The following is an 18879-nucleotide window of genomic DNA, read 5'->3' as shown; positions in this document are numbered from 1 at the left end:
GGTTGTAATCTGAATTAATGTGGCATGTAAGATATTTTTAGTTTAACCTGCCCATTCCATATTTGTCTGTTGAGACTGGGGGAAATAAACTAAGAAAATTGCTCGGAGAAATCCGGTTCTCTCCTTTCAGTTGTGAAACTGCACCCGAGCAGAATAACAGCTTTTTTTGTGGGGAGGAAGAAATAACACAAATATTTTTTCTCTCCCTCAGAGTTTTAACCTCCAGTGTTCTTCCTATGTAAATAAACCACTAACTCAGTTCAGATCCAAACCGTTCAGAAAACTACCTTTCCTCGTAACCCCACATATTTCTGTTATTTTGTACAAATGTTAAATATGGAACTTGGTTAATTTAGGGCAAGTGTACATTTCCCTCTGGCCTGGAATCAAAATGGCTATACTACCAACATAAAACATTCCATATCATGTAATAGGTCCTAACTGCTAAAAACCACCCACAGATAACACCTCTTTATTTAAAAAAGAGAAAGTGTTTCAGTGCAGAGCTCGGTGGATTAATGCCACATCAAGGGTAGATAATGACTGCTTTTACCCTGTAATAACACAGTACTACTGACACACTGAGCCCCAGACAGATACAGACACAGTCTCTCTCTTTCTGTGTAGTCTAATAACTGTGCAGGGTTTTGGGTCCTCCCACAACAGGTGTTTCAGTAAACTTTCAAATTATACATTCAACATTTCTTCTTGTGTTGGAGATTTGTAAAATAGAATGTGTTGTTCTCAGCCTACTAACCTGGTAAAATAAGGGTTTAAAATGAAGATGAAGATTGCATGATAGCTAACACAGCTGACGTGATAGCTAACACAGCTGACGTGATAGCTAACACAGCTGACGTGATAGCTAACACAGCTGACGTGATAGATAACACAGCTGACGTGATAGCTAACACAGCTACTAGGAGTATATTCAAGGAATAAAAAAGGAAGCCCTATGATTCTCTTCAAACCCATCTGACGATGGCACTAATCAGATTGAAGTGGATAGTCTGATAGCCACAGTAGTCTATTCCCAGTGATGAGAGGAGACATCACAGCACGTTGGTGGCACCTTAATTTGGGAGGACTGGCTCGTGGTAATGGCTGGAGTGGAATCAAATCAAATCAAATGTTATTTGTCACATGTGCTTCGGCAAACTAACAATGCCTTACATGCCACATTAATTCACATTAATCTCTCACTTTTGGTTATTTGAAAATGAAATAATCTCCAAAATATCACTATTTTTATAACAAGTCATAGAAAGTTGGTTGCAATTTCAGATTTTTGTGGTTAAACTCAAATATACTAATTGATAAAAAAAAACGTTATTTTTCAATTCAATGTTTAAAAAATTTATAATATTTGTAAATTATATCATAAATAGGACTGGTGGAGTTACAGTATGTCACACATACAGCTAACAAACATATATGGAATTGTCTGCTCTACCCAAAATTACAGCCAACTAATTGCAGCATTACCGCAAAACTGTTTTATAGTGTTGATAACACTATAAAACATTTTTGCGGTAATGCTGCAATTAGTTGGTTGTAATTTGATGGCGCCGACAGAGATGGTTGCCTCGCTTTGAGCTCTTAGGAAACTATGCAGTTCTGTTTTTTTTTATGTGTTAGAACTATTGAAGAACTATTGGATATAAGAGCAACGTTAACTTATCAAAATTACGACCAGGAATACGACTTTCCCGAAGCGGATCCTCTGTTCGAACCACCACCCAGGACAATGGATCTAATTCATGTAGTCGACACAAAACAACAGCTCCGCAGAAGGGGCAGACGAAGCGGCCACCTGGTCAGGCTCCGTAGACGTGCACATTGCCCACCGCTCTCGAGTATACTACTAGCCAATGTCCAGTCTCTTGACAACAAGGTAGACAAAATTCCAGAGAGACATCAGAGATTGTAAAATTCTCTCTTTCACGGAAACATGGCTCTCTCGGGATATGTTGTCGAAATCGGTTCAGCCACCAGGCTTCTCCATGCATCGAACCGACAGAGATCAACACCACTCTGGGAAGAGGAAGGGCGGGGGTGTATGCTTGATGATTAACGACTCATGGTGTAATCATCACTGGACTATATGCAAACTGGAAACCATATATCCTGAGGCAGAATTTATTGTAGCTGGGGCAAATTTGAGAACAAGGCTACCTAAATTCTACAACAGCTACTGGTACAGGTACAACCTTACAGTGAAATGCTTACTTACAAGCCCTTAACCAACAATGCAGTTTTAGGAAAAATACCAACAAAAAAAATAGAAATAAAAGTAAATATTTAATGAGCAGCAGTAAAATAACAATAGCGAGGCTATATACAGCGGGTACCGGTACAGAGTCACTGGTTAGTCGAGGTAATTGAGGTAATATGTATGTAGAGTTATTAAAGTGACTATGCATAGATAATAAACAGAGAGTAACAGCAGCAAATAGTCTGGGTAGCCATTTGATTAGATGTTCAGGAGTATTATGGCTTGGGGGTAGAAGCTGTTTAGAAGCCTCTTGGACCTAGACGCTCCGGTACCGCTTGCCGTGCGGTAGCAGAGAGAACAGTCTATGACTAGGGTGGCTGGAGTCTTTGGCAATTTTTAGGGTCTTCCTCTGACACCACCTGGTATAGAGGTCCTGGATGGCAGGAAGCTTGGCCCCAGTGATGTACTGGGCCGTATGCACTACCCTCTGTATGCCTTGCGGTCGGAGGCCGAGCAGTTGCCATACCAGGCAGTGATGCAACCAGTTAGGATGCTCTCGATAGTGCAGCTGTAGAACCTTTTGAGGATCTGAGGACCCATGCTAAATCTTTCAGTCTCCTGAGGGGGAATAGGTTTTGTTGTGCCCTCTTCACGACTGTCTTGGTAAGCTTGGAACATGTTAGTTGGTTGGAGATGTGGACACCAAGGATCTTGAAGCTCTGAACCTGCTCCACTACAGCCCCTGCTCCACTACAGCTCCGTTCACCATTCGGTCCTCCTTTTCCTGTAGTCCACAGTCATTTCCTTTGTCTTGAGAATGTTGAGGGAGAGGTTGTTGTCCTGGCACCCCACGGCCAGGTCTCTGACCTCCTCCCTATAGGCTGTCTCGTCGTTGTCGGTGATCAGGCCTACCACTGTTGTGTCATCAGGCAAACTTAATGATGGTGTTGGAGTGGAATGGTATCAAATACATCCAACACATGGTTTCCTGGTGTTTAATACCATTCCATTCGCTCCGTTCCAGCCATTATTATGAGCTGTCCTCCCCTCAGCAGCCTCCTTTGCATCATAGATATACACTGTAGGCTGTTTTTCTGTCAGCCGTGTAAAGGGCCTCCTAAGTCGGAATAGCAGGGCATTCTAGCGCAGAGACTTTGCAGAGAGGTGTGTGGGTGTGTGTGTGTTAGGGGGTTCTCATTTCTGCAACCTCTCTCTCTGCCTCTGGCGTTCTCCATCTAGCATTACCCTCCTGCCCTGGAGCTGTACACTCTCTCGGGCCTAGTAGTTGTTTCTTAGGGGTTGAAGTTTAGATTCAAGCCCTCAAGTCTTTCAAAAGTTTAGTCTCATGCTGAGCAGAGGAAAACACAAAAACACTCTGATCCCCAACCAGAAAAAAAACCTTATTCTGCCGAGCTATTTTCCTATTGTGTGCCTGTGAGTTTAGTTTTGTGTGTGTTTGCGAGTTGTCTAACCTCTCACACACTGCTCCCTAGGCTCTTTGGTGTAGTATTCCTTCCCTTCAGTGTGTGTGCTGAACCTCAGCAGCAGTGAGAAGTCTGAACACTATCCTCTCTCTGGAGGCATGGGGTACCAGGTGCTGCAGTACACCTGACTGGAGGGCAAATAGGAAAAAGGAAAATACGCAATAGCTTGTGTGTGTGTGTGTGTGTGTGTGTGAAAAGTCCAGTGGCTCTGTTCTGTGCAGATAATCAATATGGCTTTCTGCTAGACCAAAGCTAATGTCTTTACCTCCGTTTCCCTAACTTTATTCTTCCCTTCCTCTCTTCCCTCTCGCCCCACCTCTTTCTTTTTAAATATATTTTTTTATCCCCCTTGCTTCTCTGTTCCTTCCCTCCCTCTCTTCGCTCTCTGAAATTATGATTCTCATTCTGAAATAGTTCCAGTGTAGTGAAGGGCCTAGTCGTTAATCAGATCGTCACCTTTTATCTCCTGTTAGATGACTCATGCCTGGATCTGCTGAGAGTTGGAGGGAAAATACAGTATGTTACTTGGGTTCTATCTGATGATTCTGCATGTAGAACAAGGCCCATTTCTCACGGTAACATAGCCCAGATCACATTTTCATGTGTGACATGATGAGAGCCTACTGTAGGTGTTCCGTGATTAGGGAGATGAGGTTTGAACTATAGGGAAAGAAAACTGATGTGAGGAATCCACTTTTCACATCTCTCTCTCTCTCTCTCTCTCTGTAGAAGAGGTGAAGAGGCTCATTCAGTGAGGGGTGGTAATTAGCTCTCCGTCACTCATTTACACTCTGTCATTGGCTTTGAGATCACTGTGGCACATCAACCGCCAGTGCCACTGTCCTCTAGGTAAATTATTAGCAGAGGCACACAAACACACGTGAAGGGCTTGACATTCCTGACCAAGGCTATGTAGATGTAGATAAGGGAAAACGCTGGGTCAGCGTTTAGAAATCGAAATGTCCTCAGATGCGGTTAGAGGGAGTAAGTGGATGTGAGAGAGAGCCTCCAGTGCTAGGTCAGTGTGTGTCTGTCCGGCCGTGTCCGTTTGTCCACGTTATGAAGAGCACACTGGGAGATATCCATAATTGTGAGCATTTGATGATGGCCGCTAAATATAGAAACTGCACTGTGAGAGGTAGAGCTCTGTGAGAGGTAGAGAATAAAACTGCACTGTCTGTGCAGTGGCCCGTGAATGAGAGGGGGAGAGAGAGGGAGGGAGAATTGTTCTGTTTTACTGCAGGAGGCTCTCTCGTGTGGTGCGATTCAGAAGTCAGGAATAACTGTTGAGTGTTCTTTTATTTTTTTGTAACCTCCCCTGCTCGGACGACCTTCAACACTCAACAGTCGTCACTGAGCTGAGGCACTGCAGAGGCATGCAGGGTCAAGGTACTGATTATCATCAGCTGTGTGACTGCCTGTCTGAGTAACCATTACAGGCCTCTCTGATAGTATGACACAACTGCTTCTGCATGCCAGAGCTGGGAGTGTCGTGTGAGTTTGAATGTTTCTGTGTTGGTAACTGTATCATCTACAGAGAGTCTTGTGGTTGAAAGAAATGTTTAACTGTGAGTCAGTGTTTTTGTTTCCATAGTCATTGTAGACCTAGTTGAAGTTCATAGTATGTTTTTCTTTAAAACTGTGTGGTGCTGATCCAAAGGTCTCTGCTATCTCTCTCACGTTTCTGGGCTGTAATGCGGGTGGTGGTGGCGCCCTTGTGGGTGTGTTGTGCGCCCTGCCAGTGTGGTATTGCCCAGTGAGCGTGCCCAATCCTGTCCTATCTGAAACAGCCAGGGTGCGTACCATTCTTTTAGCTATCAGAATCTGGCACAGAGATACTATCACATTGAACAGTCTTTAGTTTGTTGTTGAGCTTGTGACGCCCATGCAATGTCTGTGTTATTTCCTGCAGTACTGCAGTGTGTTTGTGTTGTGTGTGCTGACTGGCTACTCTCTATATCTGTATGCTACTGACATCCATCCCTTCCAATTCAAGATTGCAATGCAGGGGCCAGATAACTCCTCTCTCTGGTCATTAGCTACCTCACTGTGTGTCGTATGACATTACGAAAAGTCTAGCGCTCTACTGTCTGGTTCCAAACAAAGACTTTGGCATTTTCTCTGCCTTTCTCTGTCTTTTTCTTCTCTCTCTCTCCCACTGTTTTTCATCCAGGGCCATTTTGTTTTCTGTTTGTTTGTGATGGTAAATGGGGGGAATGCAGTGTGGGGTTAAAATGGAGTTTAAGGGGTCAGATTATCACAAGGTCAGAGGTTGGAGGAAGCGGATCAAAATCCAAATGGGATTGATCATGATAGAATGGGCTCTTAATAGGGTTTGGTCCTGAGGCTATGTATGTTAAAAAAAAACTATCTGGCATCGATTAGTTCACCATAGGCCTTTCTCAGTGGACCGCAGTAGTGTACGCACGCACGCACACACACACACACACACACGCGCACACACACACACACACACACACACACACACACACACACACACACACACACACACACATACCAAGAAGCAGAGAACGGAGAAGATTGGGCTTATCTTCTGCTCGTTTGATCTTCTGCTTCGGAAGGTCTTGCTAGATCTCTGGAGGATCTCTCCCCTCGTTCACCCACAGGGTTGGCCCTGCTCAAACCCCTCTAACAAGACGCCTGCTTCTCTCGCATCGGAACACGAGGGGGAAAATAGAATATCTCATGCGGCTGGGGTTTAGCTTGTCATCACAGGCTCAGCTTCTTAAGGTTGAAGATAACAGGTTTGGAGGAATGTGGTGTGTGAGTGTGTGGCTGGATGGGGGATGATGGTTGTTGGAGTAGAAGAACAAGGTTGAACTCTTTGACCTGACCCTCCCTTGTATCTTACTCTAACCTGCTCTCTGAGCTGATGTATAGCTTTAAGCAGGTGGTCTTTGACCAGGAGCTGTCTAGGATCATATAACAGATTTGACTGACACACACGCTAGCTCCTTTTCAGTCCTGATAGGCCTTGTCCTCTAATCAGTGACCTTTGAACCCTAACACTCTGTGCTGTCTGTATTGTCAGATTACAGGGGAATAACTATTATCAGGACACGTTCTTAACACTGACACTGAGGGGTATACACATTCTGGTGTCTTAAGGATCCACCCCTTTTTAAATATTTTCGCCTGAAATGACATACTCAAATCTAACTGCCTGTGGCTCAGGCCCTGAAGCAAGGATATGCATGTTCTTGGGACCATTTGAAAGGAAACACTTTGAAGCTCATGGAAATGTGTAAGGAATGTAGGGGAATCTACCCCAATAGTTCTGGTAAAAGATAATACAAAGACAAAAATCAACCGTTCTTTTGTATTTTTGTTGTAAATTTCTTTGAAATGCAAGAGAAAGGCCATTATGTATTATTCCAGCCCAGGTGCAATATACAGTATATGAGCAACGTTTTCGACTGATCCAATGAACCATTGCATTTCTGTTCAAAATGTTGTATCAAGACTGCCCAAATATGCCTAATTTGTTCAAAATTGTGCATTCTCCTCAAACAATAGCATGGTATTCTTTCACTGTAATAGCTACTGTAAATTGGACAGTGAATTTAAGCTTTCTGCCAATATCAGATATGTCTATGTCCTGGGAAATGTTACCTACAACCTCATGCTAATCACATTAGCCTACATTAGCTCAACCGTCCCGTGGAAGGGACACCGATCCCGAAGAAGTCCCTTAGTTCTGTTCGTTTTGACTGGTGTGAACACTATCTTCAATTGGAAGCCCACTAAACAATGCACCATGGTTCGCTCAGAACGGGCGGTCTTGGTCCGGTTCAGTTCGTACCGTGGTGCGGTTCGCTGCAGGTGAGAACGCAGTCCGAACCAAACACAGTCATGCCTTATTATTGGTCGTTTGATGAAATGCATGCAGCATCATAACTTGCGATCTCTGAAAAAACATTCCGTGGGTAGCAGCAGCATTTATTAGCTCAACCGATGCAGATTATGGGAGACGGAGGCTATTCTGTGGATAGACTATTCACGTCGCAGTTAGAGCAGCTATTGCGCTGCATCCTCCTGCATGTTGTTGGAAGACCAGAGTGAAAGTAATATAAAGATTGGGACACACAACTGATGCTTCATGTTAATCATACATGGATCTAACGTGAGCATTTTTTGTCCAATAAGGACTTCATGGGCACATGATTTTGTTAAGGAAATTTTGTTTGTTTAGCATTTGGCAACCGGGAAAACTACAGTACCAGTCAAAAGTGTGGACCCACCTACTCATTCAAGGGTTTTTCTTTATTTTTACTATTTTCTACATTGTATAATAATAGTGAAGACATCACAACTATGAAATAACACATATGGAAACATGTAGTAACCAAAAAAGTGCCAAGAGTGTGCAACGACATTATAAAATCCATGTACACAAATAACAAGTGTGTAATTAAATTTGGCAAAACACAAAATGAGCTGGAAACTGAACTGCACTTTAGGTTCAATTTAAAATTACCACAAAAAAATACACAAACCCACAAAGAATTTTGGTAAACTCCCATATCTATTGGGTGAAATACCACAGTGTGCGATCACAGCAGCAAGATTTGTGATCTCTTGCCACAAGAAAAGGGCAACCAGTGAAAAACAAACACCATTGTAAATATAACCTATATTTATGTGTATTTATTTTCCTTTTTGTACTTTAACTATTTGCACATCATTACAACACTGTATAGATACTGTACATAATATGACATTTGAAATATCTTTATTCTTTTGGAATTTTTGGAAGTGTAATGTTTCATATTTGATTGTTTATTTCACTTTTGTTTATTATTTATTTCACTTGCTTTGGCAATATAAAACATACATTTACCATGCCAATAAAGCCCTTAAATTGAATTGAATTGAAAAATTGAGAGAGCGAGAGAGAGAAGCAGACAGAGAGAGAGAGGAAGATCAGAGATGACACCACATCATCCCCCTCCCCAGAACATCACATGATGATGAAGCTAACTGTGATGATGTGCTTTGCTGTCTGCCTGGGGGGCCTATAGGGATCAGAACCCAGCAGGAAGTCTGGATAGATCCATCCCATAATATATGGGCTCATTTGGAATCAGACCTTGTTGGCTTCATAGGGCCAAATCTCCAGTGGGTTCTGTCTTCTCCCATTCCCTTTCAACATGCTAGAGCTTGTAGCTCGTTTCTGCTTTACCACAAATATCCGACTGATTCATTCTCTTAAAGTCAGCTGTCACCTTCCTTACATACATATAGTTGAAGTCCGGAGTTTACATACACCTTAGCCAAATACATTAAACTCAGCTTTTCACAATTCCTGACAATTAATCCAAGAAAAAATCACCTCTAGGATCACCACTTTATTTTAAGAATGTGAAATGTCAGAATAATAGTAGAGAGAATGATTTATTTCAGCTTTTATTTCTTTCAACACATTCCCAGTGGGTCAGAAGTTACATACACTCAATTAGTATTTGCTAGCATTGCCTTTAAATTATTTAACTTGGGTGACATTATTTAAGTTGGATGAATTTCATCCCAAACCTCCTGACGGAGCTGGTGTAATTGAGTCAGGTTTTAAGGCCTCCTTGCTCGCACAGGCTTTTTCAGTTCTACCCACACATTTTCTATAGAATTGAGGTCAGGGCTTTGTGATGGCCACTCCAATACCTTGACTTTGTTGTCCTTAAGCCATTTTGCCACAACTTTGTAAGTATGCTTGGGGTTATTGTCCATTTGGAAGACCCATTTGTGATCAAGCTTTAACTTCCTGATGTCTTGAGATGTTGCACATAATTTTCCTTTCAGGTTATGTTGATATAGGACTCGTTTTACTGTGGATTTAGATACTTTTGTACCTGTCTCCTTCTGCATCTTCACAAGGTCCTTTGCTGTTGTTTTGGGATTGATTTGCACTTTTCGCACCAAAGTACGTTCATCTCTATGAGTCAGAACGCCTCCCCTTCCTGAGCGGTATGATGGCTGCGTTGTCCCATGGTGTTTATACTTACGTACTATTGTTTGTACAGATGAACGTGGTACCTTCAGGAGTTTGGAAATTGCTCCCAAGGATTAAACCAGACTTGTGGAGGTCTTACAATTCTTTTTCTGAGGTCTTCGCTTGTTACTTTTGATTTTCCCATGATGTCAAGCAAAGAGGCACTGAGTTTGAAGGTAGTCATTGAAATACATCCACAGGTACACCTCCACTTGACTCAAACCATGCCAATAAGCCTATCAGAAGCTTCTAAAGCCATGACATAATTTTCTGGATTTTTACAAGCTGTTTAAAGGCACAGTCAACTTAGTGTATGTAAACTTCTGACCCACTGGAATTGTGATACAGTGAATTATAAGTGAAATAATCTGTCTGTAAACAATTGTTGGAAAAATGATCTGTGTCATGCACAAAGTATATTTACCAAAACTATAGTTTGTTAACAAGAAATGTGTGGAGTGGTTGAAAAACGAGTTTTAAGGACTCCAACCTAAGTCTATGTTAACTTCCGACGTCAACTGTATGTATGTTATCATGAATTCCTCTTTTATTAGCCATATCGCAATATGCTAATTCTGACTCACATCCTCTTACAGTTAACATATGGTGCTGCATTTAATTTTGGCTGTGTGTCAGTGGTGCCGCATTAAGTTTATGGATTGCTTGCGCTCCCCCCTCCCCATCCCCCAAAAGTTACCCCACGCATAGGGGATGAGATTAAGGGGCTTGGGTCAGCGGATTTCGGCTCGGTGCCCCCCAAGATTAGATTGATAGGGTCAGAGTCCAACCCCCCTACAATCCAGATTATAGTGATAGGATTCCCCTACTTTCTGATTGGGTTAATCCCTGCTCTTAATGACGATTTAATCAAAGAGGGGATGCGGTTGTTTTGGTGGGTTGAGCTTTGGGTGGACGGTGGCTCATTTTGAGGTCCATGTGGTGTGTCATAGCACTCAAAGCGTGTGGATACAGTTTGTCGACGTAGTACAAGCTTGGTCATTTATCACCCGTTATGGTATCCCAAGGCCAATGCTCCACAGTGCTAGCCTGTGTGTAGATTGGTGTTTTCTAGGTGGCCTGAGATCCTTGACTCCTTTTTTCCATGCTACAGCCAGAAACCATTCCACCATTCTAGAGCCATTCCAGTCTTCCAGTGAAAGCCTACTGTTGTTCTCAGCTGGAATGTGTATCTGATCATGTTTATGCTGTCTGCTTTCCTGCAATCTCTATATCTTTCCCCATCACGTGAGATGTCCATCATGCACGAGACATGATGTCATTTTCATGCCTGGCTGTAACCCACTGAACTAGTTCTGCACAGGATTTTTTATTTGAACTCCGTCTGTAACTAGTTCAGTTTCACAAATGTCATTTTAAAGTGCAGATTTCCTTTATTCTCTAAAGCCCTCAAACTCAACTGTTTTTTTTTTCATTCTTCCCCTCTAAACAGGGACAGTGGGCTCCAGACCTTGTAGGGTAACAGTTGAATACCCCTGCTCTAAAGGAAGGATTTACTGGGATTATGTTGAAACGCAGAAAAACGACTTAATCTGGCCACAGTCACGTGCATGTGTACTGTAGAGTGTGTACTGTAGAATGTGTACTGTAGAGTGTGTACTGTATAGTGTGTACTGTATAGTGTGTACTTTATAGTGTGTACTGTAGAGTGTGTCAGGGTCAGAGAGAGAGTGAGAGGAGATAAAAGCAAGGTCAGATGTCTGATAGTCTCAGGTAAATCCAGACGTAGGGATTGTAGTCCAGCTGAGAGACAAAATGAGAAATTAAAATCTCCATCAAATGGATCACTGGGGATTGGAAATTAAATCTGTAATCAGATGGTGATTATTCTGAGAGAGAGAGAGAGAGAGAGAGAAACCTAGAGTCTCTTTGCGTGACCAGACATTTCTGAACAGGCACTGTGATAGGGCTGCCTCATGGTTCATTAAGAAATTAGGGTCAAAGTCCCGACAGAGGAACAATTAATAGTGAAGTGAAACACGCCATTATTGACTAAGGGCCATTATAGCAGTAAAGAGACAAAAATGGATCAGAGAATTACAAGCCCTCTCTCACTGTCACACTCTTGTGTGTCCCTGGCCTGTGGTAGTAGAGACATCTTCCCTTTCTAAACTGCTGTCAATCTGGGGAATTTGGATGATTTCCTAATTTTATCTGCCTGTACTCATAGATGATCTTAAGAGCATTGGACTATATTCTATAATCAGAGAGGGACCTATGTTTGTCCAGGAGGTTTCCTATAGCCTGTCTTCTGCTTTACTCGGATTGGTTCCTAAGTGTTTGAACTGCCTTCTGCTTGGTCTCTGGTTGAGCATGTGCAGTATGGACTAGCGTCCTATGGGTGGAGAGGGTGGGGGAGAAGAGCGAGTCGGTATGGGCAAGAGAGGGGGATGATGGAGGGAGGAATAGAGGTGTGAGAGGAGGATGATGGAGGGGAAGAATAGAGGCGTTAGAGGAGGATGATGGAGGGAGGAATAGAGGTGTTAGAGGAGGATGATGGAGGGAGGAATAGAGGTGTTAGAGGAGGATGATGGAGGGGAAGAATAGAGGCGTTAGAGGAGGATGATGGAGGGAGGAATAGAGGTGTTAGAGGAGGATGATGGAGGGAGGAATAGAGGTGTGAGAGGAGGATGATGGAGGGGAAGAATAGAGGCGTTAGAGGAGGATGATGGAGGGAGGAATAGAGGTGTTAGAGGAGGATGATGGAGGGAGGAATAGAGGTGTGAGAGGAGGATGATGGAGGGAGGAATAGAGGTGTGAGAGGAGGATGATGGCGTCCAGGTGGAAACTGTTATGACTGAGGGGTTATTGCTCCAGGATATACTATTTTAGGAGGGAGAGCTTTTGGGACAGCACTCTCCTCCTCTCTGTTCTGTTTAATTGGTTCTGTCCCCAGCTGAACCTCCGCTGAACAAGTGGGCTCATTTCAAAATGGATGAAATTCCAAATGGGAAAAGTTGCTCAGGAGATCAGCCGAGTAAATCCTACGTGCTGAAACTCTCTGAAATAGTGTTCACATGCATGTGCTCTTCTCAAGCCCACAGTAGCCTTTCCACTGCATTTACCAAACCCTAACCTCTCTCCCTTCCTGTCTCGCTCTCTCTCCAGGCGTTTGGACAAGCCTACTCCAACCATAAGAAGGTGGCTGCAGATGGGGAGAGCAGGGAGGAGTCTCTGATCCAGGAGGCGGTGTGTAAGGAGGCCTATTACGAGCAGCGGGTCCTGGAGCTGCAGACGGAGCTCCGCCAGGCCCGTAATGTCCTCACCAACACCCAGTCAGAGAACGAACGCCTGGCCTCCATCGCCCAGGAGATGAGAGAGGTAAGATAGAAAAGGTTCAGTTGCCATACTATAGATGCGAGTTTGCATACAGACTAATACGCCACCTGATATTAAAACATGTAAGATTATATTTTCTGGACAGGTGTAGACTCTATTCACAAAAGACACATTGTAATCCTATCTTGATTTGATCTAGATTCTAGTTGACTACCCATTACTGGATTTGTAGGGCAAGGCGCTTGTATTGCCAGGGTTGTGGGTTCAATTCCCACGGGGGACCAGCATGATGAAAATGTATGCACTCACTACTGTAAATTGCTCTGGATAAGAGCGTCTGCTAAATGATGTCAAATGTTTTTGGGATTATTTGTGATTGGATTTGACAATAGGTATAGACTTGGGTATATGAGATCAGATCCTATTGTTGACTATTATATGTGCATGTATGTAAACAAAATTACACTTGCACATGCTCAACTACACAATTGCTGATACACACACACACCCACACACACACTTTCGACTTCACAGATACGTATGTACGCACACGTACCTGTACTAGCATTGAAGCTTTCCCAATTATCTATACTTGGCGACACTTGCGCAATGTACACACCCATGCAAATTTGCTATACATTCAGATATTGTTTATTTATACCCTGCCTGTGGCTACTAGACTACAGTTCCAGACTTGCCCGACTCCCGTGCTAGCGGTTGAACTCTGCTTGTCGTGTTCAGGCAGGACTAATCACACCCACTCTGATAGTTTCAACCCCTGTGGTGAACTGGCACAGATCAGGCTGATTGAACGAGCGCCATAATGGCTGTCGTACTGATGTGGTCCTGTCTCTGCAGCCCTGGGGATCTGGGCGAGGCTAAAATTACAGAAGGAGAGAGCAGGGGAATCTTAACGGCCTGTCTCTGCTGTGGCGTGATGACGGGAAAGGTTAACAACTGCTTGGTTAAAGAAAATTGTGATAAATAAAAAAAGTATACCAGTTTCATTTAAGGACCAAATAATTGACAGCTGTGCCGTAGAGATTGCTAAATAGTTGGGAGGAGATTTTCGTTTTAATGATTCCATGGCACATCGATTCAAAATGTAGAGTTTTTCTATGTAAATGATTATACAAAATTCTTGCAACCGATTGAATGTTACATACAGTTGAAGTCGGAGGTTTACATACACTTAGGTTGGAGTCATTAAAACTCGTGTTGTTGTCCATTAGTTTACTCCAATTAGGGGACGGGTGGTAGGGTTAGGGGAAAATAATAAAGGAATAAATATTTTAAAAATATATGGGGTGTTGGAAATGATGCAGACAATTACATTGATAGAAGCCACAATCTATTTGTAATATTAAAGCTGATCCCCCCCCCCCCCAAAAAAAAAAATGTTTTTTATTGCGAAAGGCAGATCATAGTTGAGGAAAAATTCTACTATAGGCAAACTAGGCAAATCAGGCATTATGCATATATTATGGTTACAGGTTAATTGTTGCATTAGTAATGCATTTATGCTGTGGCACTAGTGTATATTACACAGAGTACAGGCACTAGGTCCTGAGATTATCAGCAGTGCCCATCGGCCAGCCCTGGCGACACTGGCGTGCCTCTCCTCTCCCATCAGATCTGGCATCCTTCCCTGGCTTGAGAGCGTCAGCCGTGCCACCCACCTGCCCCATTTTCCGCTATGCGCCAGATAAGAGCCGGTGAGATGCCACACACCACTCGTATCCCGTCACACACTGCCCCACTAACACACATACACCTACATTGTCTCAGAGACATCCCCTCACACACTGCCCCACTAACACACATACACCCACATTGTCTCAGCGACATCAGGTCATACATCCCCAATCATCATAATAGCATCCTGTATCGTCTGTGTTCTCTTTTGTTTTTAAATGTCATTTACATTCAGGCCTAATTAGCCTCATTAGCAGAGACTGCGTGTATATGTGTGTGTGTGTGTGCGTGTGTGTGCCTGTGTGTGTGTGTCTGGGCTGAGCCAGCAGTGAAGAGATTGAAATAACGAGAGGGGCCGACATGTTGAAAGGGGGCCAGGCCCCTCTTGGGGAGGTGGTTAGCTTTGAACTGACAGAAGGAGAGGGAGACAGAAAGAGAGGGAGAGACAGAAGGAGAGAGGGAGAGACAGAAGGAGAGGGGCTCTCACTTTTGGATCGTTTGATCTGAAGGGCTGTGTTCTCTTAGTAGTAGGTATTAAGGGTGAAATAATGAGGAGGGATTTCTGACACCGGCTGCTGAGCAGGGAGAGGATAAGGTATATACAGTAGATTACAAGAAGGGCAAGACGATATAGCGGTACCTCACCTCCATAAGCCTAAAAACTGTTCCTGTGTCTCCTTCTCCTGTCAAATGTATTTAATCAAAACAAATTCATTTCTCAGGGTTTTAATTTGTTAACAGAAAATCACTAAAGCATGCTGTGAGCCCTCTCTCTCTCTCTCTCCCTCTGTCTCCCCCTCTTTCTTTCCCAACCTCTCTCCCGCTTACTCTCTCCCTTCCTTGTTTAACCCCTCTCCCCAAATCCCTCCATGTTGGGACTCATCAGATTTAGTTAAGCTCTGCGACAGCGTTTTGCTGCTCAAGTTAGCGATTACTCCGGTTCTGGGAGGGGAGAGGGTCTGAAGGCCTCCTCTAAGGGAGTTTGACACCCCCCCGTCAGTTTGGAAACGCGTCTGCGGCAAGGTAATCAAATCCTCAAATCACTTTGCTTTCAGTCTGGTCGTTTCTTATAGATATTAGGACAAAAAAAAATGAAGTACTAACAATTTTCGTCAGGCTCTAGGAAATAGGCCAGTTGCTACTTGGCTCTGGCGACTGAAACAAGTCTTAAGATTGGCTTTATGGAAGCCAGATGTCTTTCTCCAAACATAGCTTATGTTTGTCTTAGGCTGTGTCTCGTCTGCAGTAACAGTAGAGTATCAGCCCCCTCTTTATGAACACATGGATCCACTTATTACCTACATACTTGCACTTACAGTTGACGTCGGAAGTTTACATGGACTTAGTTTGGAGTCGTTAAAACTCATTTGTCAACCACTCCACAAATTTCTTGTTAACAAACTATAGTTTTGGCAAGTCGGTTAGGACATCTACTTTGTGCATGACACAAGCACTTTTTCCAACAATTGTTTACAGACAGATTATTTCACTTATAATTCACTGCATCACAATTCCCGTGGGTCAGAAGTTTACATACACTAAGTTGACTGTGCCTTTAAACAGCTTGGAAAATTCCTGAAAATGATGTCATGGCTTTAGAAGCTTCTGATAGGCTAATTGACATAATTTGAGTCAATTGGAGGTGTACCTGTGGATATATTTCAAGGAGGACCTTCAAACTCAGTGCCTCTTTGTTTGACATCATGGGGAAATCAAAAGAAATCAGCCAAGACCTCAGAAAAAACATTGTAGACCTCCACAAGTCTGGTTCATCCTTGGGAGCAATTTCCAAACTCCTGAAGGTACCACGTTCATCTGTACAAACAGTAGTACGCAAGTATAAACACCATGGGACCACGTAGCCGTCATACTGCTCAGGAAGGAGACACGTTCTGTCTCATAGAGATGAACGTACTTTGGTGCGAAAAGTGCAAATCAATCCCAGAACAACAGCAAAGGACCTTGTGAAGATGCTGGAGGAAACAGGTACAAAATATCTATATCCATAGTAAAACGAGTCCTATATCGACATAACCTGAAAGACTGCTCAGCAAGGCAGAAGCCACTGCTCCAAAACCGCTTTTAAAAAAAAGCCAGACTACAGTTTGCAACTGCACATGGGGACAAAGATTGTACTTTTTGGAGAAATGTCCTCTGGTCTGATGAAACAAAAATATAACTATTTGGCCATATTGACCATCGTTATGTTTGGAGGAAAAAGGGGGAGGCTTGCAAACCGAAGAAGACCATCCAACCGTGAAGCGCGGGGGGTGGCAGCATCATTGTCACGTCCTGACCTTAGTTCCTTTTTTATGTCTCTGTTTTAGTTTGGTCAGGGTGTGAGTTGGGGTGGGCATTCTATGTTTTGTAGTCTAGGTTTTGTATTTCTATGTGTTTGGCCTGGTATGGTTCCCAATCAGAGGCAGCTGGCAATTGTTGTCTCTGATTGAGAACCATACTTAGGCAGCCTGTGTTCCCACTATGATTTGTGGGTAGTTGTTTTCTGTTGTGTGTCTGCACCAGCCAGAACTGTTTTGGTCGTTCTCTTTGTTATTGCTGTGTTTATTAAATAAATATGGACACATACCACGCTGCACCTTGGTCCTCTCCTTCCAACAGCCGTTACAATCATGTTGTGGGGGTGCTTTACCGTAGGAGGGACTGGTGCACTTCACAAAATAGATGGCATCTTGAGGTAGGAAAATGATGTGGATATATTGAAGCAACATCTCAAGACATCAGTCAGGAAGTTAAAGCTTGGTCGCAAATGGGTCTTCCAAATGGACAATGACCCCAAGCATACTTCCAAAGTTGTGGCAAAATGGCTTAAGGACAACAAAGTCAAGGTATTGGAGTGGCCATCACAACGCCCTGAACTCAATCCTATAGAACATTTGTGGGTAGAACTGAAAAAGCGTGTGTGAGCAAGGAGGCCTACACACCTGACCTAGTTACACCAGGTCTGTCAGGAGGAATGGGCCAAAATTCACTCAACTTATTGTGGGAAGCTTGTGGAAGGCTACCTGAAACGTTTGACTCAAGTTAAACAATTTAAAGGCAATGCTACCAAATACTAATTGAGTGTATGTAAACTTCTGACCCACTGGGAATGTGATGAAAGAAATAAAAGCTGAAATCATTCTCTCTACTATTATTCTGACATTTCACATTCTTAAAATAAAGTGGTGATCCTAACTGACCTAAGACAGGGAATTTGTACTGTCATTAAATGTCAGGAATTATGAAAAACTGAGTTTAAATGTACTTGGCCAAGGTGTATGTAAACTTCCGACGTCAACTGTACATCACTCTTTCTCTGTGAATACGGATTCACAGTTTAGTGCTATTACCGGTGCTCGACTGGTTCCCTTGTGTGTGGCTCTGTCTGCCTGCAGGTGCCAACCTCATTGTGAATGCAGACACACACACACACTGGTGCAGTGGCAAGGTTGGCGGCCAGGGCTAATTGCCTAGATGGAGGAAGTTGGAGGGTATATCTCACTATGTATAGGAGCTAATGACACCCATCCACTGCCACTTTATGGGCAGAGGTAGCCAGCAGAAGGCGGGCAGCGGGTGGGAGCCACGGCACTGAGGCTGCCATTGTGATGGGACTGAGGACTCTGAAAGAACCCTTTGTCAGCTGGGTTTCAAATTAGGCAGCTAGGGATGGAGGGAGAAAGGGAGAGGGTGGAAAGAGGAGAAGAAAATCCGTTAGGAGGAGGAGAAAACAGAGACTCCGAAATGTGATGTGTTTGTTTCTTTTTCTGGCATATGCTTGGCAGCCCTGATTTAGTCAAGGGGATGTTTTTCTCCCAAACCTCTGTCAGTTGGTCTGTCATGTGACTCCGTAGACAGAGTTGGGTCACCTTGTGATTGTCGACCTTTTTTCTCTATGAGATATTTGGAAATATAGCTGAACGATGGGATCTTTCAGAAATCAATTTATTTCAATCAACTGTATTCCCTATGGGCCAATTATTACATGGGCCAATTATTCATTATTATTATTATTACTACAAAGTGGCAGTCTCGACAACATAAACAAGTCTTGATACAGTACCCGTCTACCGTCGGATGCAGAGGGTCTTTTATGTGATAAATAATTGCCAGACAGGTTCATAAGGCGAGCTCGTTTTTATGAGGTAATGACCCCACTACACCTCAATGACCTACCATGC

The 18879-nt window shown here is 43.3% G+C and overlaps 1 protein-coding gene across 5 annotated transcripts in view; it reads left to right on the top strand.

Moving 5' to 3' along the window:
* Positions 1-18879, top strand: part of LOC110531982 (protein bicaudal D homolog 2) — a 79819-nt gene that overhangs the window by 29542 nt on the left and 31398 nt on the right. For all 5 annotated transcript variants that reach the window (XM_036987905.1, XM_036987907.1, XM_036987906.1 and 2 more), the window contains exon 2: positions 12833-13045. In XM_036987905.1, coding sequence (XP_036843800.1) covers positions 12833-13045 — 213 coding nt within the window. The remainder of the gene's footprint in view (positions 1-12832; positions 13046-18879) is intronic.

This window comes from Oncorhynchus mykiss, chromosome 9, assembly GCF_013265735.2.
Source record: "Oncorhynchus mykiss isolate Arlee chromosome 9, USDA_OmykA_1.1, whole genome shotgun sequence".
NCBI lineage: Eukaryota > Metazoa > Chordata > Actinopteri > Salmoniformes > Salmonidae > Oncorhynchus > Oncorhynchus mykiss.
The sequence above is the reverse complement of the archived record's forward strand: the minus strand, read 5'-3'. Positions and strand labels throughout refer to the sequence as shown.